The sequence below is a fragment of the Ixodes scapularis genome, unplaced genomic scaffold, assembly GCF_016920785.2.
Source record: "Ixodes scapularis isolate PalLabHiFi unplaced genomic scaffold, ASM1692078v2 PGA_scaffold1__304_contigs__length_218370807, whole genome shotgun sequence".
Classification (NCBI taxonomy): domain Eukaryota; kingdom Metazoa; phylum Arthropoda; class Arachnida; order Ixodida; family Ixodidae; genus Ixodes; species Ixodes scapularis.
In genome coordinates, this window is record NW_024609846.1 from 133,405,083 (window position 1) to 133,427,311 (window position 22,229).

A 22,229-nucleotide genomic window follows, 5' to 3' on the forward strand; every position below is an offset into this window, starting at 1 on the left:
TGCAAAAACGGTCTGCTAAAACTGAGGGATCACGAATCGCAAAGCATGTTTGGAAGTCACTGCACGCTAGAGTTACACCTCTATATAATGACTGTAGAAGTCACCTGCGTCGTAGACGGAATCTGCGCGAGGAAGACCGATGATTCAGTTCAGCGAGAACGCGCTTGAGAGCAGACGACAAAACACATATCACCTCTAAAAAAAAAAAAAGCATAGTGCGTTATCTTTTACACGATTACTGCGCCCCAACTTCCAAGCAGCACACCATTGTTTGACCAAATAGGCCCGCAAATGGCAAACATTGGCTCCAATGTTGGCCTAATGTTGATTTTCTCGCAACCGCTACCCGATCGAACGTTGGACCATTAACTAATGCCAATGTAGGACCACGATTCAACCAATATTTAGGCTAATATTGGACCATCATTTATGCCATAGTTCGACCGCCTTTTAACCAAAATGTAAGCCCAACGTTGAGCCACAATTTCACCAACACCTAAGCCATCATTGGACCACTACTGATTGTGAATCCTACAACCAATATTGGCATCAAACCTTAATCACTGGCTTATCCAATATTAGCTCCCAACCTTATGCCCTGGCTATTTAAATTTTGGCATCCGATTTCAAGCGCGGGTTGTACTATTTTCGGCAGCCATTTTAGCGGGCATACAGCTTGCTTTTCAGATGTATTTATAGTGGTCAGTTGAACACTACATATACATCTGAAAAGAAAGCTGCAGTAAACAAGCCACATTCACTGGGGAATTTTTTTTTATCGCATCCAGGTAAATATAGAAGCATGCAATTCAAAGTGTACCGTCTATACATTTTATTATGTATTACAATTAAAGAAAAATTAAAGCAAAAATGAGTGCCAGGATTCACCCCTGCAAGCTGTGAACCGGGCAAGAACGTGATGGCCGGGATCCCACGCAGACTTCTGGGCTCACGGTTCTGAAAGAAACAGAATCGGGGGCCTCGATTCAGATGCCAGTTCCCGCTAGGCCACCTCATACCACTGTAATTTTAAATATTCATTTACCTTTCATCTTCAGTCACTCAGTTCTCTCTTACCTTTGTCAATTATGAATATCCAAATAAAATATAGCTTTATTAATCGTCGCCCTTTAATCAACTGTTCGATTAATCGATTCAGTTGCTCTCTAACATAAAATCTCAGAAATGCCTACCGACTTTTTTAATGTTTACTTTTCTATAATGAAAACTTTCTTTTCCAGCGAATATTTTTCGTTATTTTGTATACAATAAACTTGAGTATTCTAGGAGATAGCAGTACTGCCTTATATGACAAATAGATGAGCAAGTAAGACACCTGGGCCGACTTGCTGGAATCAGCGTCCCAGTCGACAATGGGTGAAAAAAAAAGCACTGCAAAGGGTGGGACGCGCGAGCGTCTTGAGAAGAGGTGTGAGTCGCGCTCAGCGTCTGCGCTGGCTTTGGCAGTGCTTTCCCTAGTCTCAGCTGAGACGCTGTTTCCAGCAAGCCGGCATAGGCGTTAACTGTTGTTTTGTTCGCCCGACTTGTCCTAACTCAGAGCTCGACCGATCTAGTATTAAATACTGATAGTGATTAAAGAAATTAATAAAATAGTAGAAAGATATCAATCCATAAATCGCTTTGCCCTATTCTTGCAATATCATAGGGTTCCTCAACTTTTCATCTAACCTTAAGACCTGTTAATTACAATCTCACCATTTAAGATTACACCTATATCTCTACATTGATTTGGAAAAAAAAACTTTACATTTACGAAATTTGCGGCACAGAAATATGTAGTTAGAAATGTGCTAATATTTCCTTCATAATATTTACCAGTTATAAATCAAATCACTGGCCTTTTTAATCTCACCAGTGTCAAATGTACAGTCGCCGGCCATATGAGCTCCCCCGGCCGAACGCCGACCGGAGCAGCGAAAATCCCGCATGCGGCGCGTCGAGCGTTGCCGCGTTCTGGGAGCCGGGCTATTGGGACCAAACCATTCAGTTATTAAAGGGGAGGACGCAGGAAGTTTAATAGCATTCCGCGTTTTAGAACGTGAATCTGAAGCACGGCAGATTACAATCCCGCTTCCGGTTGTAGGTAAACACAGACGTCTTATCGCAATTCTTCGCTGAATAATATCTCTGACGTGTTATATGCTACTTTTTTATTTGAAAAATTTGTTTGCCATTTTAAATAGTTCCTACCCGAAGAGTAATCCTACGCACAAGCCCCCCTTTCTTACAATCTTTCTCCTACTGAAAAAACCCATATGAAGTTATACCGGATCATACCTGTCCGGTATATTTAGACCGGAGGCCCGATAGCATTATAGCGGCGGCCCGGAGTAGCTTTACCGGGACCGGTGTCCGTTGTCCGGAGTCCCGGTGACGCCATAGCGGCGGCCCGGAGCGCTTTACCGGGACCGGTTTACTTAGCCCGGAGCCCCGGTAGCCTCATAGCGGTTGCCTTAACTGGTGTACCGGACTGTGGCTCCGGTCATAGCGGCGGCCCGGAGTAGCTTTACCGGGACCGGTGTACGTTGTCCGGAGTCCCGGTGACGCCATAGCGACGGCCCGGAGTGTTTTACCGGGACCGGTTTACTTAGTCTGGAGCCCGGTAGCTTCATAGCGGTTGCCCTAACTGGTGTATTGGACTGTGGCTCCGGTCATACCGGGCATTACCGGAACTCCAGGAAAGCAAAGCGGTCGCCCGGTGCGCTAAGGCGGTGAACCGGATACTCATGTCCGTCACCCGGTAACTCTACTGATAAGCGGGAAAGCTGTGGCCGTTTATCAGTTCGTGATACCGCGGCGAAGAACTGAAGCGAAAAGGCCGGCGACTCGCGAAAAACGGAAATGTTTTAATACACCTGGTTTCTACAAATTTAAAGCAAATTAGGGACAATGAAATAAAAATATCTACATAAAAGTGGAGCACGCATTAAGAATGTCTGCAATTGTAGTCTGTATAAAACAAAAAGATATATATCAGAAGTACAAAAAAGGGAATTTCACAGATCTTTATAAAGAGACACAGAAAAGGTATTTATTTTCGAAATTTTTACTCACCCATCTATTGTTCAATCTGCCCCCACAAGATATTTGTAGCATCAAATCTCCTTTATTTTTAATGCTGCTCAAGAATAAGATACTCAGGTTTGCTGCCAGCTTTCCAGTCATGTCGTTACGCACGAGGTTGTTTTAAGGTTGTAGAGCAGGTGTCGCCAAACTTACTGTCCAAGAGCCGCAATCAAAATTGGCAATTTTTCTAGAGCAGCACTGGGAAGGGGGGGGGGGGGGGGGGTGACAGGAGGGAATATTGTTCTTTTGGCCTTTGCAATAACTGATTGTTTAGCAAACATACAGGAACTATGTTTCACGGAGCTTTGGTTTCCTATCTGATCAATGTCTACCTTCATTTTCTGTTAAGTAGAGGGGAATTTCACACAAGTTGCCACACAAAATTGATGCTGCCTCAACCTAGCAGGTGGGAAGGCAGCAAAGTAGCGAATTTTAAAATCGAGATGATGTTTTCATCTAATTTGTTCCCTTCTGAACAGATCTTACTTAGAAAAGCTGATCAACATTGTATTTCATGTCATGTTTGCCGCCTGTTTCTTATTGTAATGTTTTCATCAACAAGCTTAGTGTTTCGTCCCAACTATTTAAATTTGGGTGTCCTCAGATAACGAGATCACTTGGCCAATGAAGAGCCGCATGCGGCGAGCCGAAGATTGGCCACCCCTGTCGTAGAGCATCTAAGGCACATATTCGTAATAGAATTAATCCTTGCAATGCGACTTTCATGACCAATCTGGACACAGAAAAGACGGTACTGATTTCAAGAAACTTTGAGTGAGTATAGTCATGACAATCTTGACTGCAGCAGCACTACGACATCACAGGTCTCTGTTTTGTTTGCCTCAGAGTGAAAGGAAATAAAGAAAATCGGTGCTAAATGTCTCGACACTATATATCCAACGTATATCATATAATTTTTCTTTCCTGTGTTTCTTTAAGACGCTTTGAGAGTAATTTCGTAAAGAACTTGGAATCTTAATCCCGCAGGGAAATGGGAAAGCTATTTAACAGTAATAATGCATGATACAAAAGTTTATTTAAATAAAAAGTAGAATAGCATTGGCACTGCAGCTTAGAAATACTAAAACACTAGACAAATTAAAATATTGCATAACACATATCATATTCCATAATACACATTGACAAACTATTTACATTTAATATTGAACACAATCTTTTCTAATGTAGTCTTAAAGGGCCCCTGAAAAGAAAAAAAAATGTTTTAAACAGTCTAATTGGGACACGCGTGCAAAAAAATAAAAACAAGGCAAAAAATTAATTTTTTAGAGCAATATTAATGGCGCGAGATTTATTTCAAATTCTGTAAGCAAAGTCCACGACGTCACGGGTCATCCTGGAATGACCAAGTCGGTCGTGAAGGCAAAGCCGATCAACCTCTCCTCCACGCGCCCGAAATGCCGAGAGAAAACAAGTGGAAAGGATGTGACTGCCCACTAAATCGCGTCGTCAATATTGCTTTTTTTTTTTTTTTTTTTTTGTAAAATTAATTTTTTGAGACGCGTGTCTCAACCAGATTGTTAAAAAAAAACTTTTTTTCTTTTCAGGGGCTCTTTAATGGCCATGAGCTGAGGTGCTCTGTTGAAACCAGCTAATTTCACTTTTGTTGCGTTACATTGTCTCTTTTGTTCCCACAAAAAACCAAATAGAGAAAGGAATCGATAGTAAATGCACGACAGATGCCGATATTTGCCTTTAAAATGAAGAAAAATTTAAATGATCTTCTAAACCTCTGAATGAGTTCACAAGCATGTTTTCACTTATGTCACTAGCTTCTTTTCCCAAATAGTCATACGCAAAACTGCACTTTGTCATTTGGTGAATTCCTAAGCAGCACTTTGTCCAGAATTACAATCTGTAGTAATGTGCCGGCTTAGAATGCTCAGTCACGTTCTACAACATTTGGCAAGTCACAAACATAGGTGGTCTCCTCGGGTACAAAGTTAATAAAAATGCACACGCAGGCCACAGCCTTAATGTCGATGGCGGTCAGTGTCGCTTGTCGAGACAGAAAGCACTCGTTGATGTGTCTTGGAAGCCTGACATCAGCCTCGACCTCTACAATCTTTTTGCACAACAACACAGATTGTGTTTCACTACCAGTGTTCACTTGCAAGATGCGCATTATCTTGAAATGTTCCCCTGTTTTAGTCAGAATTACACTTGAGTCACTTTTCTTGGTTCTTGAGTACTGGTCGCTGTTGTACACCATCTTGTCTAGTACAAACCGCTTGTACTCGAGAACAGTGGGAGGTAGGGAAATGCCTGCCACTTCAAGTGCAGCTTCTTCCTCTGACGTTAGCCGTCCCACAGCTGTGGGAGAGCCCAGCATACAAGCACCATCTGTGTACCAGTACTTCTCCACCCTCTTGAAGCCCAGCATGTCTTGGCAAAGCTTTTTTGTGGCCTCATGAAGTGGAATGCAAGACAGAACCTGCCGAAGTTCCTGAAGGACAACAACTCTTTCCACAATTTGCATTGGAACTCCTTTAGCGGCGGTTACAGACTTGACTATTCTTCCGTTACCACTTTCTAACACAAATGCTCAATGCGCCCACAGAGGCCCCATCTGCTCCGCTGCCTTCTGAAGATGGAGCAATTGATGAACATTGTAAGTCATGCAGGACTCTTTCTTGTACAGGCGCTCCACCCTTGCCACGAACTTCTGCAGAAGGTGGCCTGAAAATATACAAATATATTTTTGAAGACATATCTTGGCAGACACATTCAAGTGAGAGGTCTCTGGGTTTTGTTGCAATTGTATCCAAATTGTCCGTTTTAAAATGTTTTGCATAATACAGTATAGACCACTTACAACGTAACCGCTTATAGTGCAGGACTGGGTATAACGCGGCTTTCTTAAACCACCGGTTCGCCTCCCATAGAACTCCATGTAATCACATACCGCTTAAAATGCGGGCGCGCAAAGGGAAATACCAGTTATAGTGCAGTTTCTGGAACAGCCCACAGACCGTGCCGACCAACCAGTGCAGCGAGCAGGCTTCCCTGTGCGACACTAAATAACGGCGCTGGCCGCAAGCGGCACTCGCGGGGCAAGGAAATTGCTCGAAGAAGCGGGGAGAAGCGAAGAAAGAGGCTTCAGTTGCCATAGCGACGGAGGGACGAAAAATTTGGGGGGGGGGGGGGGGGGGGGTTTACGTGCCAAACCAACGACAGGCATCTGGGCGGAGGGACGCACGCACGTGTCATTCACATGTGTGCGTCCCTCCGTTGCGTTGGAGACAACCGCAACGACAGACCAATTGCAGGTTGAGGAGAAGCATGCCGGTCGCGGGCCGGCTTCTTCTATCCGCAAACATGGCGTCGGTTGTGATTGTCGACGTAGACGGCGTGGCGAAAGCTCATCGTTCGCGTAAAAGCGCTATCCTTCACTGTGAATTTTCGTTGTGTGTTGCTACGATAACCCAGCACGTACTAGAAGGGAAGATCCACCTATTCGTGTGGCGATGTCGTGGACGCACTCTCAAGACGGCAGAAACGCCCGTGCCGTCGTGTTTGTTTACTTCGACTACAGTGGTGCTTTCTTAGCATTTGTGTTTTCGAACATCGCCCGGATTTCTTATTTGGAGCATTTCATGCCTGTGCTAAAGTTGAAAGTATTACTGGTGCGTACCGTATAAAAGATGTGAATTTTCACGCGTTTTCATCACAGAAGAAAAGTGATTAGGGTTAGCAGTCCTGAATGCTCGCAACGTCCGTCCGCAACCCGCGATGCCATTAAAAGGCTGCGCCAGGCAAAAGTCGCTAATTTCTTTCAAAATGTGTGAAACACTTGAGAGAGAGGTGTACTAGTCTGGTGAATTAAAGACTTTCCTCAAACTACGCTTTATTTTTCATGTAACATAAAATAAATTATTTTACAAAGGTAAGTTGTCTCATGGCATGTATTTTGGCCTGAAAAATTTATGTTTTGGTTAATATGCGGTACCGCTTATAGTGCGGATTTTTGCGACTCCCGCGACATACGTTATATGCAGTTTACACTGTAGTGCTGTGCAATTAAACCTTTAAAGGTACTTCACAAGCAGCAAACAGAAACAAAAGTGCTGACGGGTTGTGAGGACCTTCCATCATGTGAAAATGTGCAGATCATCTAGGTACAGACAAAAAGCGCAAGCTCCACGATAACTACTGGCGCCAATCTCCTTACTACACATCTTACAGCTTGTTCTGGCCACAGCTCGTTACACTAACACGTGGAAACAAAAGGGTCTGTTGACATTAACCACACAGGAAAGGTAAAGTATGACTGCCTCCCTAATGACCTGGGGTTTGCACTGTAAAAATGTTAGATCACCCAAGGGTAAGAACTATTCAATGTGCCTCACTTCAACATAGCTTTCACAATATCCCCATATTAGTATATTCAATTAATTTATTTTAAAGGCATCAATGACATCTTTAGCCCTAACCTAAATAGTGGGGTGAGAAAAGGACAGTACAACATGAATTTCCACTCACCCCACTCTCCAGGGTTCTAGGGCCCATACAATGCTATTTGAGCCACTGCTTTTTTCACATTATTTGGATTTCCTATTGGCTAGCCAGAATTGGAAAACAAGGGGTAAACCCCAAAATATTAAGGCATCATATTTTAATTCGACATTGAAAAAAACTTTTCAAACTACGGTGGCCTCTCGTGGTGTTAAATGTGTGCGGCCGGCTGGTGTCTGCAGAGGTGTCCGTTTCGTGATTGACCAAAGCGTTCAGATGTTTCTTTGTGGAAGTGAAATAAAAGGCTGGATTGGGGGAGCCGTCCTAAGAAGGTAGTTTTTATGAAGCTACAGGGACCAAAAGACAAATAATTTAAGTTTAAACATTGTGGACACAAGAAACAGTAGGTCTGTTTGATTCGCCTGAACTGGCTGAACTAGTTCAGCAATGCAGGAACTGGTGCATTCGATTCAACCGGAAGTTGCACGGCCGCTGCACTGGTGCGTTCGATTCATCCCAGTTCTGAACAAGTTCAGACCCAGTTCCTCAAAATCTTGCACCAGCTCCGAAGTCAGTTCGGCGTCCGTGCAGAAGCACACGACAAGAGCAGACAGCGATAGCAGACGACACTCCTTGTCCGTCTCTGGTCGAGCGTTGGGGTGCCATTTTTCGCAGCTGCTTAAATGTCCCTGCAATGTTTAACTATAATGCCAATACGGAGGTTGCATTTCCTCTCATTTATGATAATAAAGTACCTGTGGTGGACGCGGAATTGAGATCATAACCGAGGGTAGGAATTTAATTGATTATGCTATTCTGGAAGAGTTTCAGGCACCTGCTCGTGTAGGTTTGGATCCCTGTGGTAGGTGTTGAAATAATGGCTCCCGTAACTTGTTTCTTTTTGATGCTATGTGGGGATCCAAAATGTTGATATTCTTCCTTACAGACACGGGAGAGGTATTGCACTCTTGATAGTACCCGCTTTCAGTTGCTCTTGGATGCATACTGACGACTCCGATACATTGCAGAGGTCTGGGATATAGTACATTGGCCCTCACATGCCCCATAGCTGAGCATAATACTGCATGCTTTGTCCGCTGGTATTTGTAGACGCCCACTAACGGGTTTAGAAAAAATGCCGAGAATTGGCATTGGCTTGGTAGTTTCACGCAGGTCTTTTTTGAGAATCAGAATAAACACTTCAGCTTGACGCCAAAGTTGCAGTCGATGACTGCATTGGCCAAAACGCTCTTGTCAGGCCTTCGTCTTCGAGGTGACCGCTACCGACCGCGCGCTGCCGCCAGTATCTCCCAACGCAAAATCATCCTGATGCCGCAAACCTATCATCGAAATGCGAAACTTGAGAGACTTGAAATGAATCTACTATTGCTAAATGAATGTGAAGGACACGAACGCTTATGGAAATGACAGGAACTGAACGGCCGTTAAAAATACAGACAGAAACAGATTTCGTGCCGAAACTTTTTAGTACACTCAGATAAAAAATATTCACAGAAAAGATTCCGTTATTATACTTTAAAACTAAGGAAACACGAATAGTCTCATCAAACCACGACTAATTAAATGTAGCCTACAACGTGGCGTGGAGAAACAAGAGCCAACGGATGCAGACGACACCCTCCGCTTCCGCTCGGAAAACCGATCCCAGCGCCAGTCTTAGCACGGCGGCTGCAGTGGTTCTGCGCCGCCGCTGCACGACTCCTGCGCTCCTCTGAACTCAGGCAGAACTAGTTCAGAACTTTCTGGTCAAATCGAACAGACCTAATGAACAGCGCCTCCCCCCAGTGACAGTTCGAACTAACATGGCCGCCTCTCCGTCACTCGTGCTGGACCGGACGGCTCCATTACTTCGTTGCGACAAGAAAAGCAATTCTGTGTACCGTTTCCACGCGTCCCAACTTCAAGCATCCAGATCAGGGAAAGAAGAATACGAGGCTGCAATTTCCAGAACGCGGAAGCGACAAAGCAACAACTCTGTCGATCAATACTCAAGCTGGCCTACACTACAGGCTAGACTTAGCGTCCCTCCGACCTCCATGTGGGGCGGGAGGGCGCTAACTCCCCGTAGAGTTTGAACGCGAGTGTGTTCAAACTCTACAGGTATACCCTTTCTGTGTGAACAGCCTCAGCTTTGACCTCAATTGCTTCAAAAGGCAAGGTTCGTCCCCTCATAGTTCTTGTGCCATTTTTGCAGAGGTGACCAGCTGTGCTGTTACGAGGAACATGTTTAGTGCAACCTCTCGTCGCACAGTGATAATTGCGTTGATCAGATCTGCTGTTTTGTCCAATATAGAGTACACATAAAGGCTTTTGGATTACCCTTTCATCATGCAGTAGGTATGCCTTAATTCTTCAGTTGTTCATTTTTATTGAAATGTGAAAGAAACGACAACATGAGTGTTGTCTTCCACTTTCTCTGAGGCAGGTTCAAGCCTAGAGTCTTTGCCAGTGTCGCCAGTGGCCTTCCGACGCCCCGCCTTCCTACTAAGAATACGGAGTTTGAAATTGGATAGCTCAGGTGCATTCCTAGCAAAATAAAGGAGCAATGGCTCATTTCGAGTGCTTTGAGCCGACGATACATACACAACTTCAGAGGCGGCCATGAGCCTAACTTGCACCCAATTGGCCAGTCTGTCCGCTCCCAACCCTCCTGTCACTGTGCCTACCACCTTAGATGCCACAGAGAGTGCATTTTTGCTTGTTTTTGCTTCTTGCACTTAATTTCGATGTATGTACATTTACCTTAAAAATATAAATTGCCGAAAAATATTTTTTCCTCTGTGTTACTAGGTTGTCTGAGTGCAAGTGCAAAACCAGCTGAAAAATCATTGCACAGTCCCTTTAAAGATGTCATTTTTAAACCAGCTCGCCCGCATCCTCAAGTTAACTTGAAGAACATGCATGTTAATTGCTTATTTATTACACTTTACACTAAGTAGCTGTGGAAATGGCAAAACAGTGGGGGAATACAGTGGTAGCGAATGAGGCACAAATACAATTTCAAACATGAATTACAACATTTCGGCAAAATAAATCTGCTAGGTACGGAGTGTGACACTGTTAGAGTGTACTCTAAACGACTTAATTTTGTGGGCTCAATATTCATGAATTTTGCAAAGCGCTACTTAGAGAAATATTTCACAGTCATAGGCCTTCGCAATTAGGAGTGACAATCAATGAGCGCGTTAAGTCGGCGCTCCTTTACTCCTACTCCGACGCTCCGAGTTTCATGCTCCGAGCGCAGCAACTAAACGGCGCATATCGTACAGGAGCGCGACACACCGAGGCTGCGTTCCAAACCTACTCGAATAGATCCGAGTTACCCTGGCGTTTTATGGCACGTGACCACAAAAATAGAGAAACGCTGGACGCGGGTAGGTCTTCGATAACCACCTTTACCCTAGAGTTAGATCGAGTAAGTTTTGGAAAACGGCCAGAAGCTATCGACGGGCCACGGCCCACAGGAGCTCCTTCCAACCGTGGATACGGGTGGCAGAAGCCGAAAATATTTCGAAGATAAATAATTAGGCCCGTGTAGAGCGGCAGAGTCTAAAGCAAAAGAGACGGCAACGTTATGAAGTTTCTACGAACGTTTTAATATTCCTGAAAGGTTTAAACTCGCTTCGTGCACATATGTGGAAGGTTACCTTGGTTGACCTGTTTATTGACCATGCATGCTGTTCCGATTTCAATAAAAGACAACATTCTTGACCCCGCTCGTCGACGCAGGAAAACCCTCAAATTTATCAGATTCCCTGGTTCCGTCTCGCGGCGAGACGGAAGCTACGCCGATACCGGCACACCGTTGTTCGATTGCACGTCAATTCGTTTTTAGGCGGTATGCATGAACAAACCTTTACCGCAAGGCTAACTGGTATTTCGGCTTTCCAATCTAAGTATCTTTATTCGTCGCGGCCGGGCTAAGCATTCGAAGCAGGGCGACCGTCTGACTGTCTTTTCATCACATTTCTGTCGCCGAGCTATCGGCACGCTCGTTCGAAAGATCAATTCGTTTTTAGGAAAGACGCGGTCACTGATGTTTCAGCTTTCCAATCGAAGTACCTATTCGCTGGGCTAAAGGCCCGTTCACACACGTCGGTTGCATGCAGCTGCGTCCACAGCGACCGCTGCAACCGGTACGACTTTTGCAACCAGTGCGTGCTGCGTGTACACACACATGGAACCGACTCATGCCACACTCATGCCGCTCGCCGTGAACAGCCAATAGAAAACCTGCCAGAGCTTTTGCCCTCAGCCAATAGCAATAAACCAAGTCTTCCTTGCTAAAATGGCGGACGGTGGCATGGACGCGCGCTCGTCGGGTACCTCACCGCCGTCGGCTCTTCCGCTGCACGAGCTTCTGCTTTGCGTGTTTTTGGAGTGCGTGCGCAGGTACATTGCCCGCGCGGGCAGGGGGACAAATTGGGCTTTGGTGGCGCGGTCGACGGCTGCAGCGCAACTGCTGCTCAGCCAAACAACGCGTCCTCCTCGGGAATGGGTTCGGTTCCTGTTGCGATCGCGGGAGACCTTCGGAGAGTTTCACCATCTGGTCCGTGACCTGCGTCTCGACGACGGACGCGATTTCTTCGCATACTTCCGGATGACACGCCAGAGGTACGTACATACCTCACTTTTTACCCGATTACCTCTCTGCGGCGTCGCGGCTGTCCTCAGCCGTAATAAATATTTTATTGTTATATTATTATTATTGAGCGATAAGCAATGTCTTCAAAGACCCATCGATTACCAAACTCGAGATTGCCGCCGGAATGGACCATTTTCGGTATTCCTGGTTTCAGCGCTTCGACATGAAAATATGTTCGCGATCTACGAACTCGCGAGCGATCATGGCAGGTTTTTAAAGAAGCGGCCCATGTCGGCGCTCGTGTTGTGCACAGACGTGCATCACCAAGACCTCTAGAACCGGCAACTTCCGAAATATGTTAATTTAAATCAATATTAGTTCTGCGGAGCCGTGTTCCGAATTAACAAAGTGACCTTGTAGATTTGGAGAACACAGTTGTGATGACTTAATTTGCTAGCATCCAACCAGTGATTTCATCGTAAAGTAGGACGTAAAGATGCAAATATTAGCATAATTAACGAGGTTGACTGTAAAATGAGCTGGCGAAATCGGCGCATATGCTCTTGGAGGTTTTGTTTTAGCGTAAAAATTTAAAGGCGTAGGTGTTGATTTTGTAAACTGTATCATCTGCAGATTTGACCACCTGCTCTCCCTGGTTGGGCCTCTTCTACAGAAGCAGCTGACCTCTTGGCGAAAGCCGATTCCCCCGGCTGAAAGGTTGTCGTTGACAATCCGGTAATTTGAGTGATTTTATGACTACTATGAACGCAACATTAAACTTCACCTCTGAGAGCTTCCTTGATTAACAAAAAAGAAAATAGCTAATAGTCTTGCATTCCTTCAGCCACTGTCAGTTCATTTGTGTGAACATACTTACTAAAAAAAGTGTCCTATTAGTTCAACATAGTACATACCATAGAATACCGTGCATCTGCCCATTCCACATTCTCTCGCAATTATTTCTATATTTTAAGTGGGTGCTTGCCCGGTTTTTTGCGGTACTTTTCTGCTTCACTCACAGCCAAAAATCAGACATTTTTTTAGTCATCTCTTTTCGTCGGTAGAGATCTTGTAATGAAAATAAGGTATTTGAACGAGCTCTGCCACAGGGTGGTAGTGTCTTGGCGCCATGTTCGTGGTCACCAGGCAGCTCGGTGGACGTGCATTGTTGTGTTGAACTGGCCGGATATTGAGTCAATCAGTGCCACCAAACTCAGATTATTAATTTATTAACCAGCGTATGTCTGTACGGGAATTATGCTTTTCTGGCCATTCATTTTATTTTGTGTCTCAATATGGGAACGCACATTGCGAGCCAGAATATTCAACTGCGTCGTGTTTGAATCCAACAAACGCACAAAATGGATGCCCGTTGATCAAAATGTTGCTTGAGTTAGGTATTTCTTGATACTGAAAGTTATCATAATACAATGCAATACAACCGAAGCGAAGAGAAATGGAGTGGTTTCTCCGGGTGAACCGCAAAGATGTGAACGGCTCAAGAAATCATTATAATGTGTGTGGAAAACACTTCATTTCACATCATGCTTTGCTATGCTTTGAGGACGACTGATCTGCATAAGAAATGAAGCAAATCAGCTGTAGAATCCATGCCATCAGTAGTCAAATATTTACCTGCATTGCAATGATGACAGTGTCTGAATGAACTCGCTTTCCTTGTGGCTCACCTAACCAGCCGCGGATAATACAATTGTGGCCGTTGAAGGACTGCTACAACTTAAGCTTTTTTCGAGTCACAAAACTTGTCCGCAAAACAAGATAATTGAGAATGCCGCACGTGTAGGTACGCTGCCAGGTGTCGACGTTCACAACACATTCTTGTACATGCGGTATAAATGTACCAATGTCATCTCCCTGTGAACATGATGCTGGCTAGTCAAGTTTTGTTTGTTTGAAATTTTGTGAATGGGTTTTGCTGTCATCACACCAGTGGGAAAACGCACCATTGCACAAAAACGTCACGAGGAGGCACTTGTATGACATTGCCCGAATAAAAACGCTGGTGTCGCAGATTTCACGCATACCGGCAATCAATAAAAGTTAGCAGATGAGGCGAGTGCCTTGAGTTTTTTGACATTGTGTGAATATCTCCCATATGATATTCTTAGTGCATCAAGACCAATGCCCTGACAGGACCAGGCAGGAAATAAGGACTATTGAAACTAGTAATGTTGCAAACTTTATGGGTTTGCAACATCGCTATATTTTCCGACCTTTAAATTGGGAGGTAGGTACCCAGACTTTTCAGAATTGAAAGTGCAAAATCATAAAATGGAGGTTCAAGAAACTGCAGTCACGGTCCAAGTGTGGAACCCAAACAGTCTTGCGAACAAATACACTTGTATGGACATGTTTACAGACAAGTACCGAGAGCCTCGACACCATGATTTCTGAAGAACCCACTATGTCGCCCAAAGTTTTTAGAGGTTCAAGGCTTGGAGGACCTTGAACTTCATTGAATTTGATTTATGAGCTCAGTCAACTCTACAAGTTTCAAAGAGTGAAATACTGAAACCCAATTGTTTCTTCATTAAAACCACCCTCTATTAAACTTCTTTTAGATACCTTGCTCATGGGTCCTCGCAGCTCATATGCTCGATGGGCTACCGAATCGGCCGGTCGACAACATCCGTAATTATCAGGGAGACGTGCCTGGCTCTCCACAAGGTGTTGGACCCACTATACCGCCCTGTGAGTATGGTGGCAAAAATTCTGCCGACACCACTATGTCTTACGACAAATTGTTTAATTTTAACGAGTTTATGTACATTTCAGTGACCAGACCTTATGACATTTTATATCATTTCGGTGATGTTTGCTTAAGCCTTTTCCCAGTATGCTAACCTAGCTTGACAAACACCAGGTGGTTCCAATGAAGCTCGGTGCAAGCCTGACATTATATTTCTATTCCCCGAGCATACCGAAGCAAAGTAAGGGGTGCCCACATGCAGCACCCTTCGTTTGGAAGCCCGGCTTCTACCGTGGGTGGTCCTAGCTGTGAATGTTGCCATGTCCCACGGCCACCAGAATCTGATTCTGGGCCCAAGTATGGCAACGAGTGAAGCGAGGCTACCTGGGAAGCAAATTATCATCTCAACAAAACGTCGCAGGACCCATGCGGCCCGCAAAGAGAGTATCTACGAAATGTTGCAGTGTCTACGAAATGTATTCAATGCAATGGGATAAGCTGGCGGGCTGTATTAAATGTCAGTTGTCAGTTAGCACCCTTCCTGTCTACCTCGTCCTTCCTTCCTTGTTGTTTTGCACTATTCTATCAATGTATTCAATGCAAAGTTGCTTACGAAATATCGCAGTGCGTTCATTCTTTTTAGCTGCACCGATTCAGAAAAGTGCAGGGCGGTGAACATCCGGTATGTGTATTGACATAGGACCGGAAGTACACCACCATACACTTCTCCGCACCGGTGCAGCTAAAAAAAATCCACCCAGTTTCGACGAAACGTGTTCAAGAAATAGGAGGCGATGCGAAGGTGTTCACGAAACGTAAAACTGTCGAGGAAATGTGCTTATGAAATGCGAGTCGACGCAAAGTTGTCCACGGAAGCAGTTTTGATGCAACGATACAAACCCCTCCGAGTATGCATTTTTTTCTCACTGCTATTTTCTATTCTGCATAGACAACGCATCTACACCAGATAAATTATAAAGCCTCTTTTGTCTGGACAACAAACAAGACATGCATGTATAAACGCATTTTTACAGTTCCTAAATTTATTTTTCGTTAAGCACTGCCCTTTCCATTCTCTGACACGTGTACTCTTTCTTTTTTGCTCCTGCAAGAATCGAAAACAAGGCTTTAGAAGTTGCAGGTCTAATTAGTGTTGTGGGGTATGTTGGAACTTAAATGAGATTAGCTAAGAGTACTTGATCAACTGCTCTGCAGGCCCCCAACACTGCCCAGTGGGAGCGACTTGCAGGGGAGTTCGAAAGGCTGTGGAATTTCCCGAACTGTGTCGGAGCCTTGGACGGCAAGCATGTGGCCATCCAAGCTCCACCTGGTGCAGGCTCCGACACTTTCAACTACAAGGGGTTCCACAGCATCGTCTTACTTGCAGGCTGTGACGCCACCTACAAGTTTACGCTGGTAGACGTTGGGCAACCAGGGCGGTATAGTGATGGAGGCATCTTCAGAAACTCTGAAATGGGGCAGTCCATACTGTCTGGAGGACTTGGTCTCCCGCCGGCTGGACGTATGCCCCGGACATCAACCAAACTGCCTTTCGTCTTTGTAGCAGATGAGGCCTTCCCCCTGCTCACTAACCTGATGCGCCCTTACCCTCGGAAAGATCTGAAGTTGAAGCCAAGGGTGTTCAACTACAGACTTTCCAGGTCGAGGAGGGTCATTGAAAATGCTTTCGGCATCCTAGTTGCACGTTGGCGCATCTTCAGACAACCAATCCAGGGGTCTGAGGAGACCCTGGATGCCATTGTCTGGGCATGCGTCAACCTGCACAACTACTTAAGGGTGTGCGATGAAAGCGAGCAGGGGGAACGTCGCTACTGCCCTGCTGGTTATGCTGACCGAGAGGAAGCGTCGGGAGCCATAACCAACGGTCAGTGGAGGGCTGATGCCGCTGACGGGAGTGCACTTTCTGATGTGACCCGTTTTGGCTCAAACAATGCATCAGATAGCAACAAAGCAGTGAGGGAGAAGTTCACTAGATACTTCTGCTCCTCACATGGCGAAGTACCTTGGCAGTACAAGGTGGTATTCAGAGGCTGCATGCCTGAGAACTAGGTGCAATAACCCACTTAAAGGAGCTGTGCAACAATTTCAGGGCTTTGCTTAAATTATTGTGGAAGTTGATGCCTGACACTTCTGAAGTGAACTACAGAAAACAGATTTTGCCTGGATACCCTAGCTTTTATTTACAAAAATGAAAAAGATCCAGGTTTTTGCCGCCTCTCAACTCGTACGTTGTCTTCCGGGTCATGTGCGCAGTGATGTTGGGGGGGTAGGGCGCGGGGTTCCGGAAAGTTCCGGAAAGTTCTCTCTTAAGAGCCATCAGTGAGCAGCGAGAACTCATTCGCTCGCGACAGCGTGACGACGTGCTGGCGGGTGCCGCGCAGACAATATGGTGAAAGGAGGAAAGTCTTATCCGGGTCTGGCCATAGCTTGTCCGGCCCTGTCCCCCTCCCCCTTTGGCTTCTGTTCGTGGTAGCAGAGAGCTCCGACGGTTTTGTGGACCTAGGATAGATGGCGCCACTAAAACTCCGTATAATAAAGGTTTTGTCAATGATACCAGGTTTTTGACGCATTTTTATATATGTTGGAACGACAAGATTTAAAGGAAAGTTACCTTCTATCGAGCAGGTATTCACACAACTTGAAATCTTTCTACAAGATTCCCCATTGACATCACACCGCGTGCTTCTCATGGCCACCGCTCACGGCTGCAGGTCGGGGAATATTCTAAGTTTTGCCTCGGTGCTACGCGGCGGAATCGCAGCATTTCAATGAAAGGAGGTGTGTTTTCTGTCATTTGTGACAAGGTGAACAATATCAAAAGCCGATGTTAAGTCTTTCAACATTTAAATCGTTGCACAGCTCCTTTAAAGAGGTTATTTTAATATTTTGTTTCCACTACATAGTTCCTTTTTTAGAATTATTTTCGTTGAACAGACGCTAGAGAAAGGGGGACCAAGCACCTTGAATGCATTTTTCAATGTTGTACTTTTTTGGGCATAAATTTGGCAGGATAACTATCGTTCTGCCATGGTTTTAGCTAATTTAACGAGCAGTTCAACTATGGAATGTTTTTGTTTTTCCCTTGCTTTGCTAGATTTTTTTTTTTTTTTTTTTACGACGACATGGCAGTGGTTTGGTAAGACTAAGTCGCTGAATGTACCCAAGGTACCACCGCATTCCATAGCGTCTGCTTGACTGGACGTTGAGCCAATTGAGCTTTTTGATGACTGGCAATCTTGTTCTGTGGTTGTTCAACTTAAGCATGTGCAAAACATTTACGCACATGAAGAACTGATGAGAAACTACTCAACATTTGCTGGGTCTTTTCATGTGGAGTAGCTTTTTGTGTCTGTTTTTGTGCAGATGATAAAGCAAAAGTCTTCTGTTTGTTTTGGCCATCAAAGATTATGAATATTAGAAAGAATAAAGCATATGCAAACAAAAAAAAGGTGTCCCCCATGAATCCAGATCCAACTACTGACTTGAATATTGATTCATCATCTCACATCACAATAGTAACACTTTATTACATAGTGCCTCAAAATGATGGCTCCCGAAATCACAATAGCTTCGTTGCACTGCCTCAAAACGACTGCTCCCGACATAAAAAAAGTAATGCTGCTTTGCACTTTTTCGCGATACGACGGCACAACTTGTGACAACAAAATAGTAACTTTGCTGTTCTGTGCTTCAAAAAGGCGGCTTCTCAGATCACAGTAGTAGCATTTCATTGCACTGTGCCACAACAGGACTCAAAAAAAACAAAAAAAAAAAAAAAAAACAGCAACTTTCCTGCATTGCGCCTCAAAAGGACGGCTTCTGAGATCACAGTAGTAATAGTTCATTGCACTGTGCCGCAACAAGACGGCCCCTCAAGAAACAGTAACTTAGCTGCATTGCGCCTCAAAAAGACAGCTTCTCAGATCACGGCAGCAATAGTTCATTGCACTGTGCCACGACATGACGGCATGACGACCCCTCAAAAACAGGAACTTAGCTGCATTGCGCCTCAAAAGGACGGCTTCTCAGATCACTGCAGTAATAGTTCATTGCACTGTGCCACGACATGATGGCATGACGACCCCTCAAAAAACAGTAACTTAGCTGCATTGCGCCTCAAAAGGACGGCTTCTTAAATCACGGCAGTGATAGTTCATTGCACTGTGCCGCAACAAGACGGCCCCTCAAGAAAAAAAAAGGAACTTAGCTGCATTGTGCCTCAAAAGGACGGCTTCTGAGATCACAGTAGTAATAGTTCATTGCACTGTGCCGCAACAAGACGGCCCCTTAAAAAAACAGGTACTTAGCTGCATAGCGCCTCAAAAGGACGGCTTCTGAGATCACAGTAGTAATAGTTCATTGCACTGTGCCGCAACAAGACGGCCCCTCAAAAAAACAGGTACTTAGCTGCATTGCGCCTCAAAAGTACGGCTTCTGAGATCACAGTAGTAATAGTTCATTGCACTGTGCCGCAACAAGACGGCCCCTCAAAAAACAGGTACTTAGCTGCATTGCGCCTCAAAAGGATGGCTTCTGAGATCACAGTAGTAATAGTTCATTGCACTGTGCCGCAACAAGACGGCTCCTCAAAAAAACAGTAACTTAGCTGCATTGCGCCTCAAAAGGACGGCTTCTGAGATCACAGTAGTAATAGTTCATTGCACTGTGCCGCAACAAGACGGCCCCTCAAAAAAACAGGTACTTAGCTGCATTGCGCCTGAAAAGTACGGCTTCTGAGATCCCAGTAGTAATAGTTCATGGCACTGTGCCGCAACAAGACGGCCCCTCAAAAAAACAGGTACTTAGCTGCATTGCGCCTCAAAAGGACGGCTTCTGAGATCACAGTAGTAATAGTTCATTGCACTGTGCCGCAACAAGACGGCCCCTCAAAAAAACAGGTACTTAGCTGCATTGCGCTTCAAAAGGATGGCTTCTGAGATCACAGTAGTAATAGTTCATTGCACAGTGCCGCAACAAGACGGCCCCTCAAAAAAAACAGGTACTTAGCTGCATTGCGCCTCAAAAGGACGGCTTCTGAGATAACAGTAGTAAAAGTTCATTGCACTGTGCCGCAACGAGACGGCCCCTCAAAAAACAGTAACTTAGCTGCATTGCGCCTCAAAAGAACGGCTTCTGAGATCACAGTAGTAATAGTTCATTGCACTGTGCCGCAACAAGACGGCCCCTCAAAAAAACAGGTACTTAGCTGCATTGCGCCTCAAAAGGATGGCTTCTGAGATCACAGTAGTAATAGTTCATTGCACTGTGCCGCAACAAGACGGCTCCTCAAAAAAACAGTAACTTAGCTGCATTGCGCCTCAAAAGGACGGCTTCTGAGATCACAGTAGTAATAGTTCATTGCACTGTGCCGCAACAAGACGGCCCCTCAAAAAAAACAGGTACTCAGCTGCATTGCGCCTCAAAAGGACGGCTTCTGAGATCACAGTAGTAAAAGTTCATTGCACTGTGCCGCAACGAGACGGCCCCTCAAAAAACAGTAACTTAGCTGCATTGCGCCTCAAAAGGACAACTTCTGAGATCACAGTAGTAATAGTTCATTGCACTGTGCCGCAACAAGACGGCCCCTCAAAAAAACAGGTACTTAGCTGCATTGCGCCTCAAAAGGACGGCTTCTGAGATCACAGTAATAATAGTTCATTGCACTGTGCCGCAACAAGACGGCCCCTCAAAAAAACAGGTACTTAGCTGCATTGCGCCTCAAAAGGACAACTTCTGAGATCACAAGTAGTAATAGTTCATTGCACTGTGCCGCAACAAGACGGCCCCTCAAAAAAACAGGTACTTAGCTGCATTGCGCCTCAAAAGGACGGCTTCTGAGATCACAGTAGTAATAGTTCATTGCACTGTGCCGCAACAAGACGGCCCCTCAAAAAAAACAGGTACTTAGCTGCATTGCGCCTCAAAAGGACGGCTTCTGAGATCACAGTAGTAAAAGTTCATTGCACTGTGCCGCAACGAGATGGCCCCTCAAAAAACAGTAACTTAGCTGCATTGCGCCTCAAAAGGACAACTTCTGAGATCACAGTAGTAATAGTTCATTGCACTGTGCCGCAACAAGACGGCCCCTCAAAAAAACAGGTACTTAGCTGCATTGCGCCTCAAAAGGACGGCTTCTGAGATCACAGTAATAATAGTTCATTGCACTGTGCCGCAACAAGACGGCTCCTCAAAAAACAGTAACTTAGCTGCATTGCGCCTCAAAAGGACGGCTTCTGAGATCACAGTAGTAATAGTTCATTGCACTGTGCCGCAACAAGACGGCCCCTCAAAAAAACAGGAACTTAGCTGCATTGCGCCTCAAAAGGAAGGCTTTTCAGATCACGGCAATAATATTTCATTGCGCTGTGCAACAACACACAACTCCATAAAAAAAAAAAAAAATTCACTGCACTGTGCTCCAGAAGGACAAGTCTTCGGATCACAGTTTTTACGACACATCCGTGTCCGAAAGAAAAAGCAAATGTTGTCATGAATAATAAATGAAATCTTCAGGACATGCTAAGTAGTGAAGAGTATAAAAAATATAAATTTCTCCAAATACAACACAAGTGATGTCTAGAATAAAATGTCAGAGTCGAAAAGATTATATACACACCATCAGCGGCTGAATGGCAATGAGAACACTGACTTTAAATGGGTGATGCATGGCAATAAAATAGCCAGAAAAGAATTTGTAAAGGCAAAGTTGCAGCAAAAAGCAGGACATCACCTATTTATCACATTTAAATGAAAACTACAAGGGCATAACAAGAAAGTAACATACATTTTTTTTAAAGCACTAAAATAAAAATATGTTCACATAATGTATACTAATTTAAAAGTAATGTTCATTATTTTAATAATCACCTAAGGACTAAATGCATCTTGAAATATAACTAACTTGTCCATGCGCATATAAAAAATTCCCTCAATTCTGCACCTACCGTATAAAGTGGAATATAGGTTGAACCGGAATATAAGTCGACTCCCTAATTTACAAGTTGCAAAAAGTGAAAAAAGAAAAGCTTTTATGGCAAGAAAATGCAACGTTACCTTGGTAACAAAACCGGCCAAGTATACGGAAGGACGAGAAAACACGGCATTAATTTAATTGCTTTGCACGCAATAAAACAGGAAGTGTACAAACGCTACAACTCAGATGCTTCAAAACCTTCGTCCGACGACGAGTTCACTGAAGCAATTCAAAGGGACGACGCCGTCCCTTTGAATTGCGCCCTTGAGAGCCCGGAAACACGAGCGACCTTGACAGCTTTCGTAGGAATGCACTTTGACGTTACAGGTGGCAATCTGGCGCTCAGACATCGAATAAAA

General features: G+C 44.7%; 1 protein-coding gene across 1 annotated transcript; it reads left to right on the forward strand.

Annotated features, from left to right (window-relative positions):
- The first annotated feature begins 2,953 nt into the window (after positions 1 to 2,953).
- LOC115326803 (putative nuclease HARBI1) lies at positions 2,954 to 16,980 on the forward strand. Its single transcript, XM_040207126.3, has 5 exons — positions 2,954 to 3,048; positions 11,974 to 12,195; positions 12,800 to 12,901; positions 14,749 to 14,878; positions 16,092 to 16,980. Exons 1-5 carry the CDS (start codon positions 2,954 to 2,956, stop codon positions 16,944 to 16,946), a joined length of 1,404 nt encoding a protein of 467 aa, XP_040063060.2. The 3' UTR covers positions 16,947 to 16,980.
- Positions 16,981 to 22,229: the final 5,249 nt, after the last annotated feature.